A 23,953-nucleotide genomic window follows, 5' to 3' on the forward strand; every position below is an offset into this window, starting at 1 on the left:
TTTTCAAACTTTCATAACCTGCCAAATTTTGTAAAACAAACATGGTAATTAGGGGGTGTGGCCACAGAAAGGGGTGTGGTCAAAGAATGCTGTGCTACGTGCGGGAAAAAAATTTTTGTCCCTCTTCTTTTTACCTCCAAAATGTTGGAAGGTATGGTTATTCTATAATAAACTGTGGAAGGGCGGCTATTACACAACATCAGGACTGCCACAATTCTGCAGCTGTTGTACTACAACTCCCAGAATCCCCAAGCACGGCCTCTATTTAACCTTTACAATACCCTTATTTCTATCGCCCTAATAGAAACGACTCCGAATGGAACGCTCCGACGAATTTGGGGGGGTGCTGCAATGCATTGTGGGTCAAGCAAGTTCAAAGCCAAGACACTTGACGCTGGCGCCAATCACATGACCGTGACATGTGTCATGTGACGTGGGAGTAGGTCACGTGGACAGGAGCGCGCCGCTGGTGTGACAAATAAGGGAGTACGCGCTGAGGGGGGCTCGCAGTGTCTGGCGGCGGGGAGCTCGGGATGGCGCATCCATTCGGGGAAGAGGAGGAGGCCTCTCTCAGGAGTCTGCACGGCTTCTTCTGCTGGTGTTTACACAGGGCTAACTGGGAGCTGGCCCGGGCTTGTCTCCCCCAACTCTACCGGGGAGCCCGAGCTGGGGAAGTGGAGGAGATACTGACAGCTCTTGTCACGGCTCCGCACCTGCTCAGGTGAGGCCACCGCCAGTCTTACATCTTATGAGTGCCTGCAGTAATTTGCCCAATGAGCTTGCACTCCAATGTGCCGAATAGCGGGAGATTTGCTCACAGAATTCCTTGGGGTATAGTAGGGATTACTCTCTTTAGTTCTTGTGTTCCTAGTTGATAATATTACTCGGAATCCTTCCACTTACAGTCAAGGGGTACAGCATGCTGGGAGTTGTAGTCCAACAATCTGTGACCGAACAGCAACTCCATTTAAAGGAACAGGAACACCAAAAAAGTCTTAAAGGAATGACAATATAACGTACTGTTGCCCTGCACTGGGAAAACTGTTGTATTTCCTTTTTTAAGACGAATATAGTTGATATAAACAAGCTGCTGTGTAGCTATAGGGGCAGCCGTTCAAGCACAGGCTATAAAGTAGATAACAGATTCGTTCTGAAGAATCCCATTGTATACTACCGAGCTTATCTGTTATCTGCTGTGTATCTTGGCCGGTTTCTCCTTTTTCAGCTTTTTGTGGCTGCCCCCACTGCAGCTTGTTTATAGAAACTATATTCGTCTTTCTGAAGCAAATACACCGGTTTTACCAGTGCAGGACAGCAGTACATTATATTGTCATTCCTTTAAGATACTTGGTGTTACTGTTCCTTTAAAGGTCATGTAAAGGCAAAAAAATAAAATCCCATTTTTACTTTCTTTAATGAAAAAGAAACCTATCTCCAATATACTTTAACTAAAAAATGTGTACTGTTTTATAAGGAACCTAACTGTATGCAGTGAAATTCTCCCTTCATTTACTGCTGTGGATAGGAATTGTCAGATGGTCCCTAACTGCTGAGCAGGGAAACAATCATACTTATGAACAGCAGGGGGAGCCCCCACCTTACTTCCCAGCCATGCAGAACTCAAGCAGCTTTGTTTATGACGATCCCTAAGCAGCCCAGACCACACTGAGCATGTGCACAGTCTTAGTCTTGCAAAGATGTTTAACAAAGTTACAAGATGGTGACCCCCTGTAGCCAACTTTGAAAGCATAAATTATTTGTTTGATTGTGGCGCAGTAAGTTCATGTTTATATTTAGTATACAAAATACAGCATTTCTTGCCTTATTCTATTTTAGACTTTACATGCCCTTTAAAGGGGTGGTTCCCCTAATTTTCAGCATTTTATAGAATGGGCCAGAGGAAGGACCAGTTGGGTCCGAAACATGTAGTGCGATAATAAAACTACATACTTGCAAAGACTCTCCAGATTTACTTGTTATTACATGTTACTGATGTGGAGATGGCTACTCCATTTGTCTGTGGAAGAGTCTGACTAACTAAAAACCAATTGGTGGATTACTGAGGAATAATTTCCAGTTTTTATAGAATGGCTAATTCTAAGTAACTTTTCAATTGGTTGTCATTATTTTATTTTTTATCGTTTTTAAATTATTTACCTTCTTCTGACTCTTTCTATCTTTCAAATGGGGGTCACTGACCCCATCCGAATGCTCTGTAAGGTTGCAAATTCAATGTTATTGCTACTTTTTGCTACTCATCTTTCTATGGAGGCCCTCTCCTATTCATATCCCAGTCTCTTATTCAAATCAGTCTATGGTTGCTAGGTTAATTTGTACCCTAGCAACTAGATTGCTGGAATTGCAAAGGGGAGAGCTGCTGAATAAAAATCTAAATTACTCAAAACCCCTAAATAATAGAAAATAAAAGCCAATTGCAAATTGACTCAGAATATCACTCTCTGCATCATTCTGAGTTAACTCGAAGGTGAACAACCCCTTTAATGACTGTCCGGCCCACGTGCTTAGGTACAAGGGGTTAAGGGTGACCCTCTTGCAGTTTAGTGCTGAAAACAATGGTCCTTTTCTAATTTGACAGATTTGGGACACTGCCTAGTGATCATTGCCCCACTTTTAGGCATTTAGTCTACTTCTTGTAGCCCAGTGGCTGTCAGCTTGTGGTTATGGCCACCCTATGGCTACCTAGAGTAGTCACTTAGAGGAGCAACCTGAAAGCCAGTTATTTGGAGAACTTGCCTGTTTAGTCTCCTGGAACCCCAGCATGAAGGTCAATTAAAAGTTTGGGGTGAAACTTCTGCTGCCCAGTATATTCTTGAAGCTGTCAATAAATATATTCTTCCCCATTGTTTCTGTCGTTCGCCCCCCCTTCTAAAAGATTGTAAGCTCTTCAGCACAGAAACATCTTTCAGTCTGTTACTTGAAACTGACATTTATTTATTCATTCACACTGTCTAGTTTCTAATAACTGTTTCCCTCGGCTTGTGTTCATACCTTATAGATCACTGTGTAAATGAATACAACAGACTGGCTGATTTCAACTAAAAGGAGGGGGGGGCTTCTACCAAAAAAGTCTGAAAACCAACAGAGTGTGACAGTCACTGTGCTCAATAAACTAAATCCATTTGTATGTGTATATGCAGTATCATTGTTACTCGGCCTGATCTTGGCGTGAGGCCTCCTGGAAACTTCAGATGGTTCAGATGTTACATGTTACTAAAGTGCCGCTACCTGATCTTCCTAAATGTAAATTTTTTCTTTGTTTCGCTTCTCTTTTGCTCTTGCATTCCGCTTTCATTGTGCCCTCGTGGCATAAATTTAGATACCCCACGTTGTATATAACGGGGAACCTTTTTACTGCAGCCATTACATTTTGTCCTTAGTGGGACCACAGTTACACCTTTAAACTAGGGATGCACCGGATCCACGATTTTGGATTCGGCCAAATCCTTCGCGAAAGATTCTGCCGAATACAGAACTGAATCCTAATTTGCATATGCGTATGCAAATTAGGGATGGGAAGGGGAAAACATTTTTTAGTTTCTTGTTTTGTGACAAAAAGTCACACGACTTCCCTCCCTGCCCCTAATTTGCATATGCAAATTAGGATTTTGGTTCCGCAGGGCAGAAGGATTCAGCCGAATCCTGCTGAAAAATGCCAAATCCCGAACTGGATCCTGGATTTGGTGGATCCCTACTTTAAACCCACCTAAAAATGATGCAATGTGTGATTTTGTCTTCTTTTTTTTTTTCCAGTTGTGATGAAAACCACAGCCCTCAAAAGCTCTCCTGGTTTTGGCTCAGTGCCCTGGAGACATGGCAAGGGTGGGGTAAGGTAAGAAAATCTGTTCCTTTTCTTTGCTTTATTAAGTTGTGGAAGGTAGAGTCTTGCGCGGAACCAATTTTTGAGACCGGACCCACAACCCGCATGTTTCCTGCTTGGATCCGCTTACCCGACCTGCAACTGCCTTTTCCGCAACCCACCGACCACCATTAAAGGAGAAACAAACCTGTAACATAAAAACCCCTACCCCCCTACACTTTGCAGAATCTGCACAGAGGGGTAAGTAAAAAGTTATAGGCATTTGCCCCAGGTACAACCTAGGCTAGGAGGGAGGGGGGTCTACAAAGGGTAGGGGGGTAGGGGTTTTTTATGTTTCTCCTTTAAACAGGAAGTGTTGTTGCTGTAAATCGGAAGTGACATCATGGCAAGTGGGCGGGACAGAAAAAAGTTTCGAAAAACTTTTAAAAGGAGTAAAATATAGATAATGTAACATAAGATAAAAAAAAATATAGATCAGATACGACCCGCACCTGAAAATCCTGCCAGCATCTCACAGTGTACCTGCTTTTTTTCTGGGTAACTCCCGGCTACCTGACCCTCTGCAGGAATCTAGTGGCAGGTGTTCTCAACACTCCCTTTTCACTGAGGGAATTGAATTGATCTATTATTTGATGGTCTTCATGATATATTTGCTATAAATAGTGCAACACCATCACACGGATATGATGTCAGATTGGGTTGAACCCCTGTGTTTATCAGTAGGGCAACACCATCACACGGATGTGATGTCAGATTGGGTCGAACCCCTGTGTTTATCAGTGGCAAGCCAAACATACACAACACTTTGGGTTGCTCCCTCTTTGTTGTCTGTAAGGTTGACATGAGTAAACACAGGGGCTTGATCCCATTGGACATCATATGCTTATGCTGGGGTTTCATTATTTACTGAAGCAGTTTTGGGGTGCTGTCCCTCTTAATATGAGAGGCCTGGGGTTTGTTTGAAACCTTTATGCATTCACCTATAAATAGGGCAGCCACACAGAGTGCCTGAGATCTGTGCTAGTCTAGGACTGTGCAACAATTCATATGTAACCGCTTGAGCGTTTGAAGGTGAACAAACCCTTTAAAGAATGTCAAACTCTTTTTTTCAGTTGGTTCACCAGAAATAGACTTTTTACAATTACTTTCTATTTTCTATTTGTGACTGTTTTACTAATATTGAAGTGTAACGTTTTATTTTTCACTTTCTAAAGCACCTCTGAGAGGGGGGGTCACTGATCCGTTTACTGTTCTAAATTGATACATTTAGTTGATACATTTCTTATCTTTGTCCTGGTGAGCTGAATCCCTGAGTTCCATTAAAGGCAGCTGTTAGAATTGATACAATAGTTGCTAATAATACACAAAAGCTATGAATAGCTTGTAAATTATATCCTTAGAAACGGTGAGTTCTGATGTCATCAGTTATAGACGGTGAGTTCTGATGTCATTCTGTCACATGACTCACTGAAACTTGTGTATTATAATAAATAAAGTACCCCCAGTTGCAAAATATGAGGATATTAGAAGTTACCTCGGAGTTCCATGACCTGTATAAAAACACTTGGCCTTGTGTTTTTATATGGTCATGAAACTCCTCGGTAACTTACAATATCCTTATATTTTACAAGAGGGGGTACTTTATTCACTATATATTCCACAGCTGTATCAACTAAATGTAGCAAATTGTAACCACTCAGAATGCACCTGGATCACTGAGCTGTCAGACCAAGACACTTTAGACACGAGCATTAAACTTTAAACTTAAAAATTGCCAGATGCGTGTTGGGTGTGGGCCGAGAATTTTTCAACCCGCACACCAATAATAGGTAGGCTTTTTTTTAATTAAACCTCTTTATTTGATGAAAGGGGTTGTTCACTTTTGAGTTACCTTTCAGTATGATGTAGAGAGTGATATTCTGAGACAATTTGCAATTGGGTTTCATTTTTTTATTATTTGCGTTTTTTGTCTAATTTAACTTTTTATTCAGCAGCTCTGCAATTTGCAGTTTCAACAGACTGGTTGCTAGGGTCCAAATTACCCTATCGACCAAGCCCTGATTTGAATATGAGACTGGAATATGAATAGGAGAGGCCCTGAATATAAAGACTAATAAAAAATAGCAATAACAATACATTTTGACAATTGTTTTTTTTTTTTTTTTTTAGATGGGGTCAGTGACCCCCATTTGAAATCTGGAAAGAGTCAGATGTAATCGGCAAATAATGCAAAAACTTTAAAAAATGAATATCAAAGACCAATTGAAAAGTTCCTTAGAATTGGCCATTCTATAACATACAAAAAATTAAAGTAAAAAAATGTAACTATTAAAAGAACAGTTCAGTGTGTAAGTAGATAGGTTGTGCAAAATAAAAAAATGTTTCTAATATAGTTAGTTTGACAAAAATGTAATGTATAAAGGCTGGAGTGACTGCAATTGATCCTTAGCATGCAGCTCAGACTCAAAAGCAACAGAAATGCCCCCCCCCCAAGTCTCTGATTGGTTACTGCCTGGTAACCAATTAGTGGAAACCAAGAGAGCTGCAAAGCAGGAAGTAGTGTTCTGGCTATTATGTTAGACATCCAGTCACTCCAGCCTTTATACATTACACTTTTGCCTAACTAACATTTTTTATTTTGCACAGCCTATCTATTTACCCAGCTTTTATTTTTATACTGAACAATTCCTTTAAAAGTAAAATTAACTTAAAGGTGAACCACCCCTTTGTAGACTGGCCCATTTTCTGTACAAGTTTTGTTGGGTCACTTTCATTATTCATTCCGGGGATTGTAGTTGGAGGTCTGAAGGATGCCTTTTGTTGACACAGACTGCATCAAAATCTCTCGAAAACAATGATGTTTTAGAGATATTGTTCCATTTAGCTGCTGTTTTGTTGTGTTTCAGAAACATCCACCCCCATTCCTCAAAGGTAAAACGGAATTCCTGCTGCTTTTGGAGGAACTGCAAGATGAAGCCTCAGAACAAGTACTCAAGGTAACCACAAGCAGAAGTGCCAGAATCTGTTGTTTTTGTTTGGAATATGCCTGGAAAATTCTCTTTATATAATTTCATGACCATATCCTCCTGCTGAGTACAACTGACTTTGTTTTGATGCCCTAAACTCTTGTTAACAATAAGCTGCATGTTTGTTGCCATCCATCTTGCCCATAAAAAAAAACAGATGTAATGTAAGCTTATATCATGCTGAAGCCCAGTTATTGGGTTCAAATATTTGTGTCATAAGAGCCAGCACTAAGGAGAAGGAAATACAGAATTTATTAATGATACCTTTGTAATGAACACTGTTCTTGTCTTGATCTGTTTTGAAGAACAATGTTTTCTTTTAAGTGGGAAAGGTTTTTTTCAGCTGCTCTAACTTTCCATAAACAGTTGACAAAAGCAGCTCGTCTCATTTTACCTCCTTGTAGTATGATGAAGAGAGTGATATTCTGAGACAATTTGCAATTGGTTTTCATTTTTTATTGTTTGTGGTTTTTGAGTTATTTAGCTTTTTATACAGCAGCTCTCCAGTTTCAGCAATTTCAGCAGTCTGGTTGCTAGGGTCCAAATTACCCTAGCAACCATGCATTTTAATAATAGACTGGAATATGAATAGTAGAGGGTACAAAGTAGCAATTACAATATATTTGTAGCATTACAAGGCATTTGTTTTTAGGTGGGGTCAGTGACCCCCATTTGAAAGCTGGAACGATTTAGAAGAAGAAGAAGGCAAATAATTAAAAAACGATGAAAAATAAATAATGAAAAGTTGCTTAGAATTGACTGTTCTGTAACATACTAAAATGTTACTTAAAGGTGACCCACCCCTTTAAGTAATGTGTGTATAGGTTTTAAAATAAAATATATAGTGAATAAAGTACCCCCTCTTGTAAATTATAAGGTTATTATAAGTTACCGAGAAGTTTCATGACCATATAAAAACACGAGGCCGTGTTTACTTCTTTTTTTCCCCACTTATGATAGGTGTGTTTTTTTTCCTTCAGGAGCTGTATGAAGCTTTTTTATACAGTCACCAAGACTCATCTGAAAACAGAAGGGAAATCTCTGGTCCAAAGCTCGGGCCGGACACTGTCTCTTTATTAAGAACCTTCCTCGCTCGCGATCCTCGACTTGTACAAGCTTTGATAGGTTTTTTACTCATTGATCATTCTCATCCTTCTGCACTGGAATACAACCATCTCCTGCTTAACATTTCTGTGGGTTATCTTTTGGATTTAATCAAATCTCTGCAGGAAAGTCAACAGCGTCACGACTCTAAGGAGATGGAAAAAATAGCCGAACAGATTTATGGCGTCTTGAGCACCATGCACTTCAACGGGGAGCTACAAGCCAATGAACTGAAACACTTGTGCCAAGAGCTCTTCACAGCCTGCTGGAATACTGGGAGCGTTCTAGCAGAGGAGCAGATCCAGCAGTGCATGCTGAGAAAGCAGAACTATGCTCTGGTCAGTTTGTATGGCGTTGTGGCAAGCGACAATATGAAGGCATTTATCACTGCACAGAAGAGTCCAGGAAAAGGTAGCCATTGCATCACGTGTATTTTTAAAAGGCAAATTGGTTAGTAAAAAAAAAAAAAAATCCTGGCACACACTAATTGATTTATTTGTGTAACACATTGGTCACCGTGTCCTCAAGCTTGTGCCCCATGCCCGTTGTGTTACACAAATATACTACTTTGCAACACTCTCCCACTTCTACTCATTGGAGTCTTGTCTCGTTCACGTCTGTTGACAGATAGTTGTGAAACATATGCTGTATTTCAGAGATTCAAGGAACAAGTATGTGTAAGTGTGTGTTTGTCTCTTGGAACATTTAGGGGGTTATTTATTAAAAATCAAAAATTTTCTCCAAAAGTAAAATTACCAAAATATAATTAAAAGTTCAATCCATTTATTTGGACATACAGGAGAAGGCCTGACGCGTTTCGTTCCTATTGGCTCCATAGGCTAGGAGTAAGTGCCCCAATACCCCAATAGGAAACGCCTCAGGCCTTCTCCTGTATGTCCCAATAAATGGATTGAACTTTTAATTATATTTTGGTCATTACTTTTGGAGAAATAACTCCCAATTTTTTGATTTTTACTATGTATTATGCACCCATGGACTGGGGTGAACTGTGAATATATCTTCTTACATTTATTATTATTCTCATCATTATATATCGATTTATAGTGGCACCATTATGGGCTAATTGCATCATTATTTGTTTAGTTATTTATTAAAATCCAAATGTTTAAACTTCAAAAAAATACGTTTTTTTTTCACTAGAAAACTCAAATTTTTAGAGGAAAACAAATGTATTATACCCCGATGCTGCAAAAGGCACGAATCTGAAAAATCCACCATCTCAGACCTGCCAAGGTTCTGTATAAGTCAATAGGAGATGTCCTTATCCCAATTTGAAGTTTTCATGGTCTGCATTGGGTTTAGCCCGAAGATCTGACCTTTTCAGGGTTTTCGGTCAAAATGCAAAAAATTCTAGCAATTCGGGGGGGGGGGGGGGAAAGCCAGAAAAATTCGAGCAATTTGGGAAAAAGCCCCAAATATTTAAAGGGGTGGTTCGCCTTTAATTTTTATCATGTTATAGAATGGCTAATTCTAAGTAACTTTTTAATTGGTTGTCATTATTTAATTCTTTTCTTTTTTAAATTATTTGCCTTCATCATCTAAAACCGAATGCTCTGTAAGGCTACAAATTCAAAGTTATTGCTACTTTTTGCTCAGGGGCGTAACTATAGAGGAAGCAGACCCTGCGGCTGCTGGGGGGCCCCAGGAGGTATAGGGGCCCCATGAGGCCCTAATTTGTATACAATTTCAATAAATGTTGGTAAAATATGTCAATCTCTAGACATTTTGGGGGCCTGAAAAATAATTTGCTGTGGGGCCCAGTAACATCTAGTTACACCACTGTTTTTGCTAGGGATGCACCGAATCCAGGATTCGGTTCGGGATTCGGCCAGGATTCGGCCTTTTTCAGCAGGATTCGGATTCGGCCGAATCCTTCTGCCTGGCCGAACCGAATCCGAAACCTAATTTGCATATGCAAATTAGGGGCGGGAAGGAAATCACGTGACTTTTTGTCAGAAAACGAGGAAGTAAAAAATATTTTCCCCTTCCCACCCCTAATTTGCATATGCAAATTAGGGTTCGGTATTCGGCCGAATCTTTCACAAAGGATTCGGGGGTTCGGCCAAATCCAAAATAGTGGATTCGGTGCATCCCTAGTTTTTGCTGCTACTCTCCTATTCATATCCCAGTCTCTTATTCAAATCAGTGTATGGTTGCTAGGTTAATTTGTACCCTAGCAACTAGATTGCTGAAACTGCAAAAGTGGAGAGCTGCTGAATACAAAGCTAAATAACTCCAAACCCCTAAATAATAAAAAATGAAAGCCAATTGCAAACTGACTCAGAACATCACATACTAAGAGTTAACTCAAAGATGAACAACCCCCTTTAAGTGATTCAGGTTTTGCTTGATTTTATCGAGTTTTTCCACAATCCGATTAAATTAATTTATCATAAATTTTTTATCGGTGAATAAGCTAAAATTGACCATTGGGGTTTGGTCATTGTTTTATTTATTAAATATGAGAGGGATTCAGATTTTCGTTTATAACCCCCCTAAACTTAAAGGGGAAGGAAACCTAGTCGGCGCAAACCCGCCACCCCCCACCTGTTTGTTGCCCACCCTCCCTCCTCCCCCCTGGCCTACCCGTGTCCCGCTGGGCAAATGCCCCTAACTTGTTACTTACACTTCTGCGCAGGTCCAGTCCAGGGAGTTCACAGACGACATCTTCTTCCATGCGATCTTCTTCCTGCTGTGAACGGCGTTTTGGCGCATGCGCAGTAGGATCATTTCGCCGGTACGGATCTACTGCGCATGCGCCAAAAGTCACGCGCATGCGCAGTAGATCGTACCGGCGAAATGATCCTGCTGCGCATGCGCCGTTCAAAGCAGGAAGAAGATCGCGTGGAAGAAGATGTCGTCTGTGAACTCCCTGGACTGGACCTGCGCAAAAGGGTAAGTAACAAGTTAGGGGCATTTGCCCAGCGGGACGGGTAGGCCAGGGGGGAGGAGGGAGGGTGGGCAACAAACGGGAGGGGGGGGTGGGGGGTTTGCGCCGACTAGGTTTCCTTCCCCTTTAAGTGTAAAATTGGAGGCTGCAAGTGTAGATCTTACACTCCAGCCCAGACTGGCCAATTAAAGCAACAGTAACACTAAAGAGATTTAAAGTGTTTTAAAGGAATGACAGTATAACTTATTGCTGCACTGGTAAAACTGGTGTGTTTGCTTCAGAAACTCTACTGTAAGCTGCTGTGTAGCCATGGGGGCAGCCATTCAAGCACAGGATAACGGATCAGTTCTGAAGAATCCCGTGTACTACAGAGCTCATCTGTTATCTGCTGTGTAACTTGTACAGCTTTGAATGGCTGCCCCCATGGCTACACAGCAGCTTACAGTAGAGTTTCTGAAGCAAACACACCAGTTGTACCAGTGAAGGTTTTCATTACTTTTAAAGACTTTCATTTTTTGTTGTTACTGTTTCTTTAAACAACACTGAAGGGGTGACAATTCGTTTGGTAGTTCTAATTGCTAACCTGGGACAACTCTTCTAGTTTCCCAGCATTCCTTTGCTCCACTTCTCTTAAAAAAAGTTTTCTGAAAGAGAAAAAAACAAAATATAGACTGACTGTCATGTGCTACTCGAGCACGCACATTGTACTACAGAGATAAACGAGAGTCTTCCTGCTTTAATAAATGCCTTGAGACCTTCAGGTATTATTAATAATACATATTATAGATACATTTATTAAAGCATTCTAAACACAAAATGTTAGGACTTATGTTTGTTACACCTGTCATTTGTTCTATTTTTACATGTTCATTGGTTTTGCTTCCTCTGCAGCTAGTAACTGTTAGGCTCAGGAAGTAGAAGGAAGATCAGTAGAAGGGGTAGCGATAAAACTCAAATAACAGTATAACTTCAGACTTGCAAAAAAAAGGGGAAATGACCAACCAGACTGGTTTTGGTGCATTTTAACATTTTTCTTTCTTTAGTGCAGGAAAGTGTTTGTCTGCTGTAAGGCAGTTTTGTTCCACTTCATTGCCAGTTGTTTCACTTTGCTATGTGTGGTTCTAATAAGAAAAAAATTGTCGGTTGGTGGGCATTTACTCATAAGCATAAGACACTGCTTACTGTAAATGGGTGGATATTGGGGATAAAATATAGGGCATTCGAAGTCAAAATAGATTTTATTACATTAAGGGGATTATATAATAAAGGCACTAAGCTTGCCAAGGAGCAGTAATCCTTGTCGACCAATCAGCAGGTAGCATTTGCTGGTCATCTGTTTTAAAAGCTCAAATCTTATTGGTTGCTAAGGGTTACTGCTACTGGGCAAATAAAGTGCTTTTTATTACATATGGGGGCATAGCTTTAAAGGGGTACCGTGAAAATAGCATACTGAAATAAGAAACTTTCTAAATACATCAATTAAATATTCTGTATCATTTCTGGAAAAAAATCAACTATCCCTTACTGAGCATCTGTTTCTCTTCATTCTGTCTTCATGCAGGAGTTGGGTTTTAGATATTCGACAGTTAGATCCAATTTATCTTAAGGTGGCCATACATGGGCAGATAAAGCTGGCAATATCAGTCCTTTAGACCTGGGGGCTTCCAACGGGTCTTCTCGATCGATATCTGGCCACAATATCGATCGGGAAGCAGAAACGTAACTAGAGGGGGGCGGGCCCTGGCGTGCGACGTGCAGGCGGGCCCTGGCCCAATCACACCCCCTGCTCCCCCTGTAGTTACGCCACTGTCGGGAAGGTTTTAAATTTTTCAGCGACGACCCGTCAGAGCCCATTGCTCTTCATTGTAATCCGACCGTTCAGCCTTAGGGCGGAATGTTCGGATTGTCACAATATAGCCCTGCCGTCGGTGGGCATATCTGGGAAAGATCCAAATTATGGAAAGATCCATTATCCGGGAAAGAACTCAGGTCCTGAGCATTCTGGATAAACGCTCCTATACCTGTAAAATTAATCTCCAAAAAAATGTATATTTTGAGTTTCCCAAAGCCCAAACTGAAAAATTCAAGCTTCAATAAATAACCCCCTAAGATAATAAATGTGAGCTACCCGTTTAACTCCCTATATTTAGGCTTGGCAATGTCGCCAGATGAGTGCATCTCTTCGTTTATGGCCAGCTTTATAGGGGGGCTTCCTTTCCTAGCAGATGTATTCGAGCTTATTCACATAACTTGATTCCAAACAAAATCTAACAAAATAACTGCCTTTTGCACAAATTCTGCATGTAGAGAGACTTGATGTCTGGTGAGTTTAATAAAGTGAGCTCTAATACATCTTCTAGGCAAAAGGAGCCCCCCTATAAGATATATTGGATCTAACTGTCCATGAATATCTGACACACAACTCCTGTATGAAGACCGAATGAAGAGTATTGTAGAAGTGATACCTATATTGGCTAACCATAAAAATCCATTGCAAGCTTTCGGAGCACCAAGGCCCCTTCGTCAGGCAAAATACAAATGAAAGCTAGAACGGCACAGCATATATTCTGTTAGATCAGTGAAAGGTATTCATGGGCAATAAATTAGTAAATTACAGATAGATAGAGATCAAATGTAGAGATAATACAATGAATTAGGGTGGGTTGTAAATAGTCCAGGAGTCTGGATTCAGTCAGGTGACATGAAACCTGACCCTAAATTAAGGCCCTGTCTTAAAGTGTTAAATAACTCCATACATTGCAAATTCATAAATCTTCCTTTGCCGTTCAGTTTTAAAGTTCCCTTTTAGAATTAAGACCTGCATGTCCTGAAGACTGTGATTTTGACTGCAGAAATGTTGCCCCACTGGTGTATCACATGATTTGGTGTTGATTTTATGTCTGTGATGGTTCATCCTTGTGCACAATGTTTGTCCTATTTCACCAATGTATATGCCTCCTGTAGAGCACCTAGTACATGTAATCATGTATACCACATTGGATGAAGCACACGAATAATAGTCCAGAATGGTGTAGACTTTTTGTGTATTCGGAATTGCAACTTGATCTTTGCACAGGATGTATTTGCAGATGTATTTTTTGTATTTGTTTGTTTTTTTATTTGTTATTTTTGCTACTGGCTAACACGGTACCACAGTTTTTGTTTTGTGAGAGAAGCATAGTATCGGTAAAGTTTATTATTTCAGAAATGGTATAGAATTTTTAATTGATTATATTCAGAAAACTTTTTATTTCAGTATGCTTGTATAACATTTTCATGTTCACAATAGTTCCCCTTTAAATGTAACTTACCTATCACTCCTAGTATTAGAATGTAATAGAATTTAATTTATTTAATGTCAAAATAACTTTCTGTTGCTTTCTGATATCTTTATTATATATTGTAGCGGTTACCGTGCCCCTTTCCTGACCATTATATAAGGGATAAACACTCTGGAATGTAATAGTTTGTATGAATGTCTGACTTGACTTGTAGGTGGATTACCTTACCTGGGCAGATGGCTTTCTATGTCATTTTATTTAAATTGAAGATTATCAATCCCCTTTCCACATAAATTAATGCTGTAGTATGATGTCCCGTGTAAGCTGTGTAATGTCAAAACATGACAAAAACACACATACAGACTGAGAAAACTATGTCTGCCGCTCTTTGTCTCTGCTTCCTGCGTGTCTTAAGGTGGCCATACATGGGCCAATAAAAGCTGCCGACAGACCGAGTCGGCAGCTTATTGGCCTGTGTATGGGGCCCTCCAACGGGCTTCCCCGATCAATATCTGGCTGAAAGTCGGGCAGATGTCGATCGGATGGGACTAAAAATCCCGTCGGATCGCACCCGCATTTGTTCGTTGATGCGGTCCCGCAATCCGACCGCCTGTTAGGATCCGATCGTTGGGCCCTAGGGCCCACGATCGGATCAGCCCGATATTGCCCACCTCAAGGTGGGCATATCGGGGGAGCGTATCTCTCCGTGTATGGCCACCTTAACTCCAGATTTGTGTATATTTGCACTGCATGTGGTCCACGGTTTGCAGCTCTGTACTTGGTGCATGCAGCTCTCTGCAACTGTACCAAATATTTTTATGACCAAGATTGTGGTTACTAAGAAGTAACTCTTAACTTGTGATTATTTTGTTAGAAGATAGAGGAAATGGATGTACATTTTATTAGCTACAAGTTTACTTTGTGGCATTCTTAAGCCTAATCATAGGGAATTAAACGTGTAGCTCACATTTATTATCTATGGGGGTTATGTATTGAAGCTTGAATTTTTCGGGCTTTTAAAGTGGGTAAAACTAAAATATTTTGAGGAAAAAAGAAAAATTCTAATTTTTAGTTATTTATTATACAGGTATAGGACCTGTTATCCAGAATGCTCGGGATTAATTATATCTTAGTTTGAATGTACATGGTATTGTTTTATTATTACAGAAGAAAAGGAAAACTATTTTAGAAAATTGGATTATTTGGATAAAATTGTGTCCTTTCTGTAATTCTGAGCTTTCTGGATAAAGGGTTTCCGGATAACGGATCTCATCCCTGTACCCCAAAGCTGCTTAAAATTCTGAATCAGAAAATACTCCATCTCAAACCTGTTAAAGGAAAACTATACCCCCCAAACAATGTAGATCTCTATAAAAAGATATTGCATCAAACCGCTCATATGTAAAACCTTGCTTCATGTAAATAAACTATTTTCATAATAATATACTTTTCTAGTTTGATAAATAACCCCCTTAATATTCCATATTCTCATTCAAATCAATGCATGGTTGCTAGGGTAATTTGGTTGCTAGGGGCATTTGGACCCTAGCAACCGGATTGCTGACACTGCAAACTGAAGAGCTGCTGAATAAAAAGCTAAATAACTTAAAGAACACAAATCATAAAAATGAAAACCAATTGCAAATTGTCTCAGAATATCACTCTCTACGTCATATGAACAGTTAACTCAAAGGTGAACAACCCCTTTAACGATAAATAGGAGAGGCCTAAGTAGAAATATAATTAATGAAAAGTGACGATAACAATACATTTGTAGGATGACAGAGCATCTGATTTTTAGATGGGGTCATTTGATAGCTGGAAAGAGTCGGAAGACTAAGGCAAATGAATTCAGACGTGTTATCTTTTATAAACAGGAACATAAAATAATATTAAATTGATCAGTCCAGGTCTGATGTGTGTCTTGCCAAATCGACCATTATTATGCAAAGGCTTTTTTTTTTTTTTTATCATCATCAGCCATTACTCAAGGGTCAGTCGGACCCTTTGAAGGGTTTCATCTGATTACACGAGTTGATAAAATAATTTTAAACATATGGAACGATACTAATCAGAATAAATCAGTACATTTTCTAGCAAGCTAACGGATTACTTACTTTGGTTATTTGTGTTGAAACAGGAGCAGCCTGCGAGCTTTCTGATTCGGAAAGAGCTATCCTTGCGTTATTCTGCGACCCAGATCAAGTGAACCCATGGAAGACTGCTTATTTTTACTGCCTCTCTACTGGAAAACACTTTCTGGAGCAAATCCTGGTTTGTTGTTTTTTTTGGGGCCCCTTGTACCGAGAGATATTGGGGGGGGGTTCAGAGGCTGATAAATGGCAAATTTCTTTTTACATTCCCTGTATTTTCAGTAGGGATGCACCGAATCCAGAATTCAGTTCGGGATTCAGCCTTTTTCAGCAGGATTTGAAATCTGAATCCTTCTGGAACAATTGGTCAGCACTCACCCAAACCACAAATTTATCAAGCAGGTGCACGTGCGAGGTTGTCCACTCCAACCGGAAAAGCAATGTAAGACGGAATCACAGCACCATGCAAATCATGTATAATCTTAAAAAGCCTTTATTGGATTTTTCTGGCTTGGATCTCAAACGAACAACGTTTCAGGCCTCCATGGCCTTTTGTCAAGTTAATGAACTACTGCAGATTGCAAGGTTTTATACTCACACATTAGATCGCCCTCTATAGGTGAGCGATCAGAATTAATTGATACAAAGAAAAAATGTATATACACATAAAGGCAACATTGTCAGATACATAGTAGTACATAGATAAAGTGTCCACTTATTTCCTGGTAATTGCATTCATCACGGTAAAGGTTTGAATCTCATAGTACAGTATCTGTAAAACAATTAAAAATGACCAATATTTATAAAAAAATTTTTGATCATAATGTTATGATTAAAAACAACCTTTAAAATTCTATCGGTATATGGGATGCAAGTCATATTCGCGATTAAGGCCATGGGGTTCCAGCGTTTCTAGGCGGCGTATCCATTTAGCTTCTTTTTTAAGTAACATTTTAACACGGTCACCACCGCGGCGAAGTATTGGAATATTGTCTATTACTTGAAACTTTAATTGCTGGACCCCATGACCCTTTTCAGCAAAATGACTGGAAACCGCCTGATCCAGTTTTTTAAGTTTCACTGCGGATTTGTGCTCACGTATTCTATCCTTGATGGCACGGGTTGTCTGCCCTACATACAATCGGCCGCATGGGCATTTAATCACATAAACTACAAAAGTAGTATTGCATGTGTAGAAGCCATGAATTTTTATCGGGGTGCCTTCCGCGGGTGATATACGACATCCCCTTTAAGGACATTGGAGCAACAGTTACACGACAGACAGGGGAAGGTGCCATTATTTCTAGGGCGTAAGACCCGTTCTTCCCTTAAATTTCCTCCCAAATCTGATTTAACCAAAGTGGATCCAATGGTATTGTTCCTTTTGTATGACATAAGTGGCATATTTTGGAAAGATTCTACCTCAGGGACCCCATCTCTTAGTATACCCCAATGTTTTCGTATAATCTTGGCGACCTCTTGGCTCGCTGTATTGAATTTAGAAACAAAAGGGATACGTTTTTGATCCCTTTTGTAATCACATTGGGGATTTACCAGAGGATCCTCAATCCCCTCACGTTGCTTTTTAAGAAGACCTGGGGGATAACCTCTCTGCAAAAAATTATTCTCCATTTCATTCAGTCTTTCCTGTTGTAAACTGCCCTCTGTCACAATCCGCTTGACGCGGACAAATTGCGATTTGGGTAGTGATTTTTTAGTTTGCATAGGATGGAATGAATTGTAATGGAGCAGAGTGTTTCTATCTGAGGATTTACGAAACAGATCTGTAATCAAAGTGCCACCCTTCTTGATGATGGAAGTGTCCAAAAATGCAATCTGTTCACTATCTGAATTCAGAGTGAACTTAATGAAGGGTAAGGCAGCATTGATCTCTTGATGGAAAGCATTAAGGGTCAACTGTGGCCCCGTCCATATAGCGAACACGTCATCGATAAAACGAAACCACGCAACACAATGTTGCTTGAATAATATATTTGAGTATATGAATTTTTGTTCGAATTCATTCATGAACATGTTCGCGTATGACGGGGCCACATTTGAACCCATTGCTGTACCCCTTTTCTGTATATAGAAGCTGTCCTGGAACATAAAATAATTATTACAAAGGACCAATTCCAAACATTGCATGATAAACTTTTTTTGTGATCCATCCATGGTAGGATCCCTTGTCAGTCCGATGCGGACAGCCTCCAGACCCCCATCATGAGGGATGGAGGTGTAGAGGCTCTCCACATCGAACGTGACCAGGATCGCATGCGACGGAATATGTGTAAATTTTTGTAGTTTAAGCAAAAAGTCATTTGTGTCCTTTAAATAAGATCTATGCTCCAAGACATAACCATTGATTATTTTATCAACAAAGATTGAGAGTGGAGACAAAACCGAATTCATACACGATACAATTGGACGGCCAGGTGGGTTATCTAGTCGTTTGTGGATTTTTGGCAATATATAGAATATGGGGGTAACAGGGGCAGCTTGTTGAAGAAATTGGGCTAATATGTGATCTATAACTTTATTAGTATTTCACTTACGCTAGACCAACAACAAGTCTTAGCCAAGGGGCTATCTTATGCCCTAGTGACTGGTCCAGATTTTTTTCAGTTAGACCTAGAACTATACCGTTTTTTCAGAGACATTAAATTGAAGGCACAATTCGTTAAAGATACAAGTGACTCTGGCAATCCCTGTATTAATACGTTCATGGGACACTCTTTGGGATTAAAAGCACCCAGTAATTATAGACCGGAGGGGGGCAATGTTTTTGTTGATGCATTTGTTACACAAGTAAAACGTGATATTGTGAATTTGGAGGTCAAATATAGAAATGGGGAGTTTCATCAAGTACCCTACAATATCTCTACTAGTGAATATAATGCCCTGTCAGCCATTAAACAAAATGATTCATTAATAGTCAAGCCGGCTGATAAGGGTGGGGCCATAGTCATTATGGACAAGGCAATGTACATAAGTGAAATAAGACGGCAACTGCAAGACAATGATACCTATGAGTGTGTTGATGTTAACCCCCTGTTTGCCATACAGAAAAAGGTAGAGCACCTTATCAAAGATGCTCTACAGTTTAAAGTTATAGATCACATATTAGCCCAATTTCTTCAACAAGCTGCCCCTGTTACCCCCATATTCTATATATTGCCAAAAATCCACAAACGACTAGATAACCCACCTGGCCGTCCAATTGTATCGTGTATGAATTCGGTTTTGTCTCCACTCTCAATCTTTGTTGATAAAATAATCAATGGTTATGTCTTGGAGCATAGATCTTATTTAAAGGACACAAATGACTTTTTGCTTAAACTACAAAAATTTACACCTATTCCGTCGCATGCGATCCTGGTCACGTTCGATGTGGAGAGCCTCTACACCTCCATCCCTCATGATGGGGGTCTGGAGGCTGTCCGCATCGGACTGACAAGGGATCCTACCATGGATGGATCACAAAAAAAGTTTATCATGCAATGTTTGGAATTGGTCCTTTGTAATAATTATTTTATGTTCCAGGACAGCTTCTATATACAGAAAAGGGGTACAGCAATGGGTTCAAATGTGGCCCCGTCATACGCGAACATGTTCATGAATGAATTAGAACAAAAATTCATATACTCAAATATATTATTCAAGCAACATTGTGTTGCGTGGTTTCGTTTTATCGATGACGTGTTCGCTATATGGACGGGGCCACAGTTGACCCTTAATGCTTTCCATCAAGAGATCAATGCTGCCTTACCCTTCATTAAGTTCACTCTGAATTCAGATAGTGAACAGATTGCATTTTTGGACACTTCCATCATCAAGAAGGGTGGCACTTTGATTACAGATCTGTTTCGTAAATCCTCAGATAGAAACACTCTGCTCCATTACAATTCATTCCATCCTATGCAAACTAAAAAATCACTACCCAAATCGCAATTTGTCCGCGTCAAGCGGATTGTGACAGAGGGCAGTTTACAACAGGAAAGACTGAATGAAATGGAGAATAATTTTTTGCAGAGAGGTTATCCCCCAGGTCTTCTTAAAAAGCAACGTGAGGGGATTGAGGATCCTCTGGTAAATCCCCAATGTGATTACAAAAGGGATCAAAAACGTATCCCTTTTGTTTCTAAATTCAATACAGCGAGCCAAGAGGTCGCCAAGATTATACGAAAACATTGGGGTATACTAAGAGATGGGGTCCCTGAGGTAGAATCTTTCCAAAATATGCCACTTATGTCATACAAAAGGAACAATACCATTGGATCCACTTTGGTTAAATCAGATTTGGGAGGAAATTTAAGGGAAGAACGGGTCTTACGCCCTAGAAATAATGGCACCTTCCCCTGTCTGTCGTGTAACTGTTGCTCCAATGTCCTTAAAGGGGATGTCGTATATCACCCGCGGAAGGGCACCCCGATAAAAATTCATGGCTTCTACACATGCAATACTACTTTTGTAGTTTATGTGATTAAATGCCCATGCGGCCGATTGTATGTAGGGCAGACAACCCGTGCCATCAAGGATAGAATACGTGAGCACAAATCCGCAGTGAAACTTAAAAAACTGGATCAGGCGGTTTCCAGTCATTTTGCTGAAAAGGGTCATGGGGTCCAGCAATTAAAGTTTCAAGTAATAGACAATATTCCAATACTTCGCCGCGGTGGTGACCGTGTTAAAATGTTACTTAAAAAAGAAGCTAAATGGATACGCCGCCTAGAAACGCTGGAACCCCATGGCCTTAATCGCGAATATGACTTGCATCCCATATACCGATAGAATTTTAAAGGTTGTTTTTAATCATAACATTATGATCAAAAATTTTTTATAAATATTGGTCATTTTTATTGTTTTACAGATACTGTACTATGAGATTCAAACCTTTACCGTGATGAATGCAATTACCAGGAAATAAGTGGACACTTTATCTATGTACTACTATGTATCTGACAATGTTGCCTTTATGTGTATATACATTTTTTCTTTGTATCAATTAATTCTGATCGCTCACCTATAGAGGGCGATCTAATGTGTGAGTATAAAACCTTGCAATCTGCAGTAGTTCATTAACTTGACAAAAGGCCATGGAGGCCTGAAACGTTGTTCGTTTGAGATCCAAGCCAGAAAAATCCAATAAAGGCTTTTTAAGATTATACATGATTTGCATGGTGCTGTGATTCCGTCTTGCATCTGAATCCTTCTGCCCGGCCGAACCAAATCCTAATTTGCATATGCAAATTAGGGGTGGGGAGGGAAATCTCAAGGAAGTAAACAAATGTTCCCCTTCCCACCCCTAATTTACATATGCAAATTAGGGTTCAGTATTCGGACGAATCTTTTTCGAAAGGTTCGGCCGAATCCAAAATAGTGGATTCGTTGCATCCCTTATTTTGAGCAACCTTTACATACAGTATAATGGAAAAGCCCTTCTGTAGGGATTTAGAGGAGAAGGAAAGGCTAAAATTAAGTAAGCTTTATCAGAAAGGTCTATATAAATACACAAGTAAACCCTCAAGTAATGCTGCTCTGACAAACCTTAACAAACAGAGAACACTTCAAGAGCTGTTTACTCAATTATGGTAAAGCATTCTGCAGAATAAATATGTGTTATAGCTTGCACTATTGTGGCTAATCTATTGGCAATAAAGTGCTTCAGTAGCTTTCCTTATCCTTTAATGCCATTTTAGATTCCAAAGTTTCATTTACAGAAATAGAGCGAAATATAAAATGTCAGTTGTCAGCCATGTATGTGATGGCAAAGATTTCTTCTTCCAGCTTACTTCTTTGACTCTGCTGAAAAGGGAGGATTTCACAAGATTAAGTATGCTGCTAAGAAATGAGTTGAAACCACTCAGACGTCTCCTTGTACTGCTGGGCTGGACCCACTGTCACAGTATAGAGTCAGCAAAAATGCTGTTATGCACACTTCACCAAAATAAGGTACGTCACAAAAAAAAACTGGCTATACAGGTGTGGGATCCCTTATCCAGAAAGCTCCAAATTATGGAAATACCGTCTCCCATAGACTCCATTTTATCCAAATAATCTAAATTTTTAAAAATGATTTCCTTTTTCTCTGTAATAATAAAACAGAACATTGGACTTGATCCAAACTAAATTAAATGAACCTTTATTGGAACAAAACCAGCCTATTGGGTTTTTTTTAATGTTAAAATGATTTTGTAGTAGACTTAAGGCATGAAGACCCAAATTACAGAAAGATCAATTATCAGGAAAACCCCAGGTCCTGAGCTTTTTGGATAACTGGCCCCACCTGTAGTTCAAAGGGCTTATATTGACTCATAGGGACATTATTTGTTCTACTCTATCCATTTTAAAGGACAAGGAAAGTTAAACTAAAGAAGTAGGCTTGAAATGTTGTACATAACCGGGGTTATTTATCAAGGTCAGAATTTTTCTAAGTATTACTAACATAAAAATCTGATCAACTCCGACTGCCCGAATGGACCTTATTTATCATTAAAAAAAATCCCAAAAATTGGGTCCGATAACTTCAGAGCTTTGCCCAAAAAAAGTACAAATTTTTCGTAGTTTTTTAGCAAATACTACAAATTTTCGGACATTTTGGTCCAAAATCCCCGAAATTATTGGATATCCGTACAGACAGCAGCGCAGACACTGGGACATTCCCCATTGACTTATACAGAACCTCGAGAGCTTTGAGATGCCGGGTTTCCGGAGTCGGACTTTTAAGACCATCAGCCTTTAATAAATTCCGAAAAATTAGTAGTTTTTCTTTGCCAGAAAACTACAAATTATTAGAATTTCGGATATTCTGAGCATAAGAAATAACTGATTCGATCAGTTAATGAAGGAGCAACACCCCAACCATAACTCCCCTCCGTGCATTCACGTGTAGCCTGTTTCCCACAGGTGTACATCCAGTAGAAAAGTCAAAAAGCCACGGAGCATCCAGGAGGGAGTTAATAAAACAATGTTTTCACCTTTATTACTTCATCTTTAAAAGAAAATCAGTCCATATATCATTGCTTAAACACGTTTCGTGGCGTCTCGCCACTTCCTCAGAAGCGACCATATGATCCGCTTACACTGGCAAGAATTAAATAGCCCATACTCCCGCCCATAAAAAACATTAACCCTTTCTACATAACGTAATTTTAAGCCACGAATTTGCTATAGTTATATACTTAAATAATTTTATAGCCCCTAGAGTGGGATAATAGATTCATAATAAATACCCCCCCCCATGTTTTTTGGCTTGTGTACCAGCCCAAGGCAACCACAGCCCTTTAGCAGTAAAGATCTGTGTCTCTATAGATGCCCCAGTAGCTCCCCATCTTCTTTTCTGCTGATTCACTGCACATGCTCTGTGCTGCTGTCACTGAGCTTAGGGACCCACTCACAATATACAGTACTCATAGAATAGAAATGTCACAATATAAGGCTGATTAGTGATTAATACAGATAATTACTACATGGCAGCACAGAAACCAGTGCAATTAGCATCCGAATTTAATAATCAGCCATGTAGCATCAGCTTATATTACAGACCAACCTCATTTTCTGCTGGATAATTAGTGACGACCCCTAAGCTTAGCTTCTCAACAGCCAATCAGAGCCCACTGAGCATGTGAGTGTCACAGACACTTTCCAAGATGGTGACTCCCTGTGACAAGTTTGAAGTCCTGGATCGTTGTTATTGAGAA

At 39.8% G+C, this 23,953-nt stretch overlaps 1 protein-coding gene across 1 annotated transcript in view; it reads left to right on the plus strand.

Annotated features, from left to right (window-relative positions):
* Positions 1-403: 403 nt before the first annotated feature.
* zfyve26.L (zinc finger FYVE-type containing 26 L homeolog) overlaps positions 404-23,953 on the plus strand; it is a 91,861-nt gene continuing 68,311 nt past the window's right edge. Inside the window, exons 1-6 of the mRNA XM_018231295.2 lie at positions 404-721; positions 3,772-3,850; positions 6,745-6,834; positions 7,845-8,379; positions 16,301-16,434; positions 22,041-22,205. Of these exons, the coding sequence (XP_018086784.1) occupies positions 534-721; positions 3,772-3,850; positions 6,745-6,834; positions 7,845-8,379; positions 16,301-16,434; positions 22,041-22,205 (1,191 nt within the window). The 5' untranslated portion in view covers positions 404-533. The remainder of the gene's footprint in view (positions 722-3,771; positions 3,851-6,744; positions 6,835-7,844; positions 8,380-16,300; positions 16,435-22,040; positions 22,206-23,953) is intronic.

This window comes from Xenopus laevis, chromosome 8L (assembly GCF_017654675.1).
Source record: "Xenopus laevis strain J_2021 chromosome 8L, Xenopus_laevis_v10.1, whole genome shotgun sequence".
NCBI lineage: Eukaryota > Metazoa > Chordata > Amphibia > Anura > Pipidae > Xenopus > Xenopus laevis.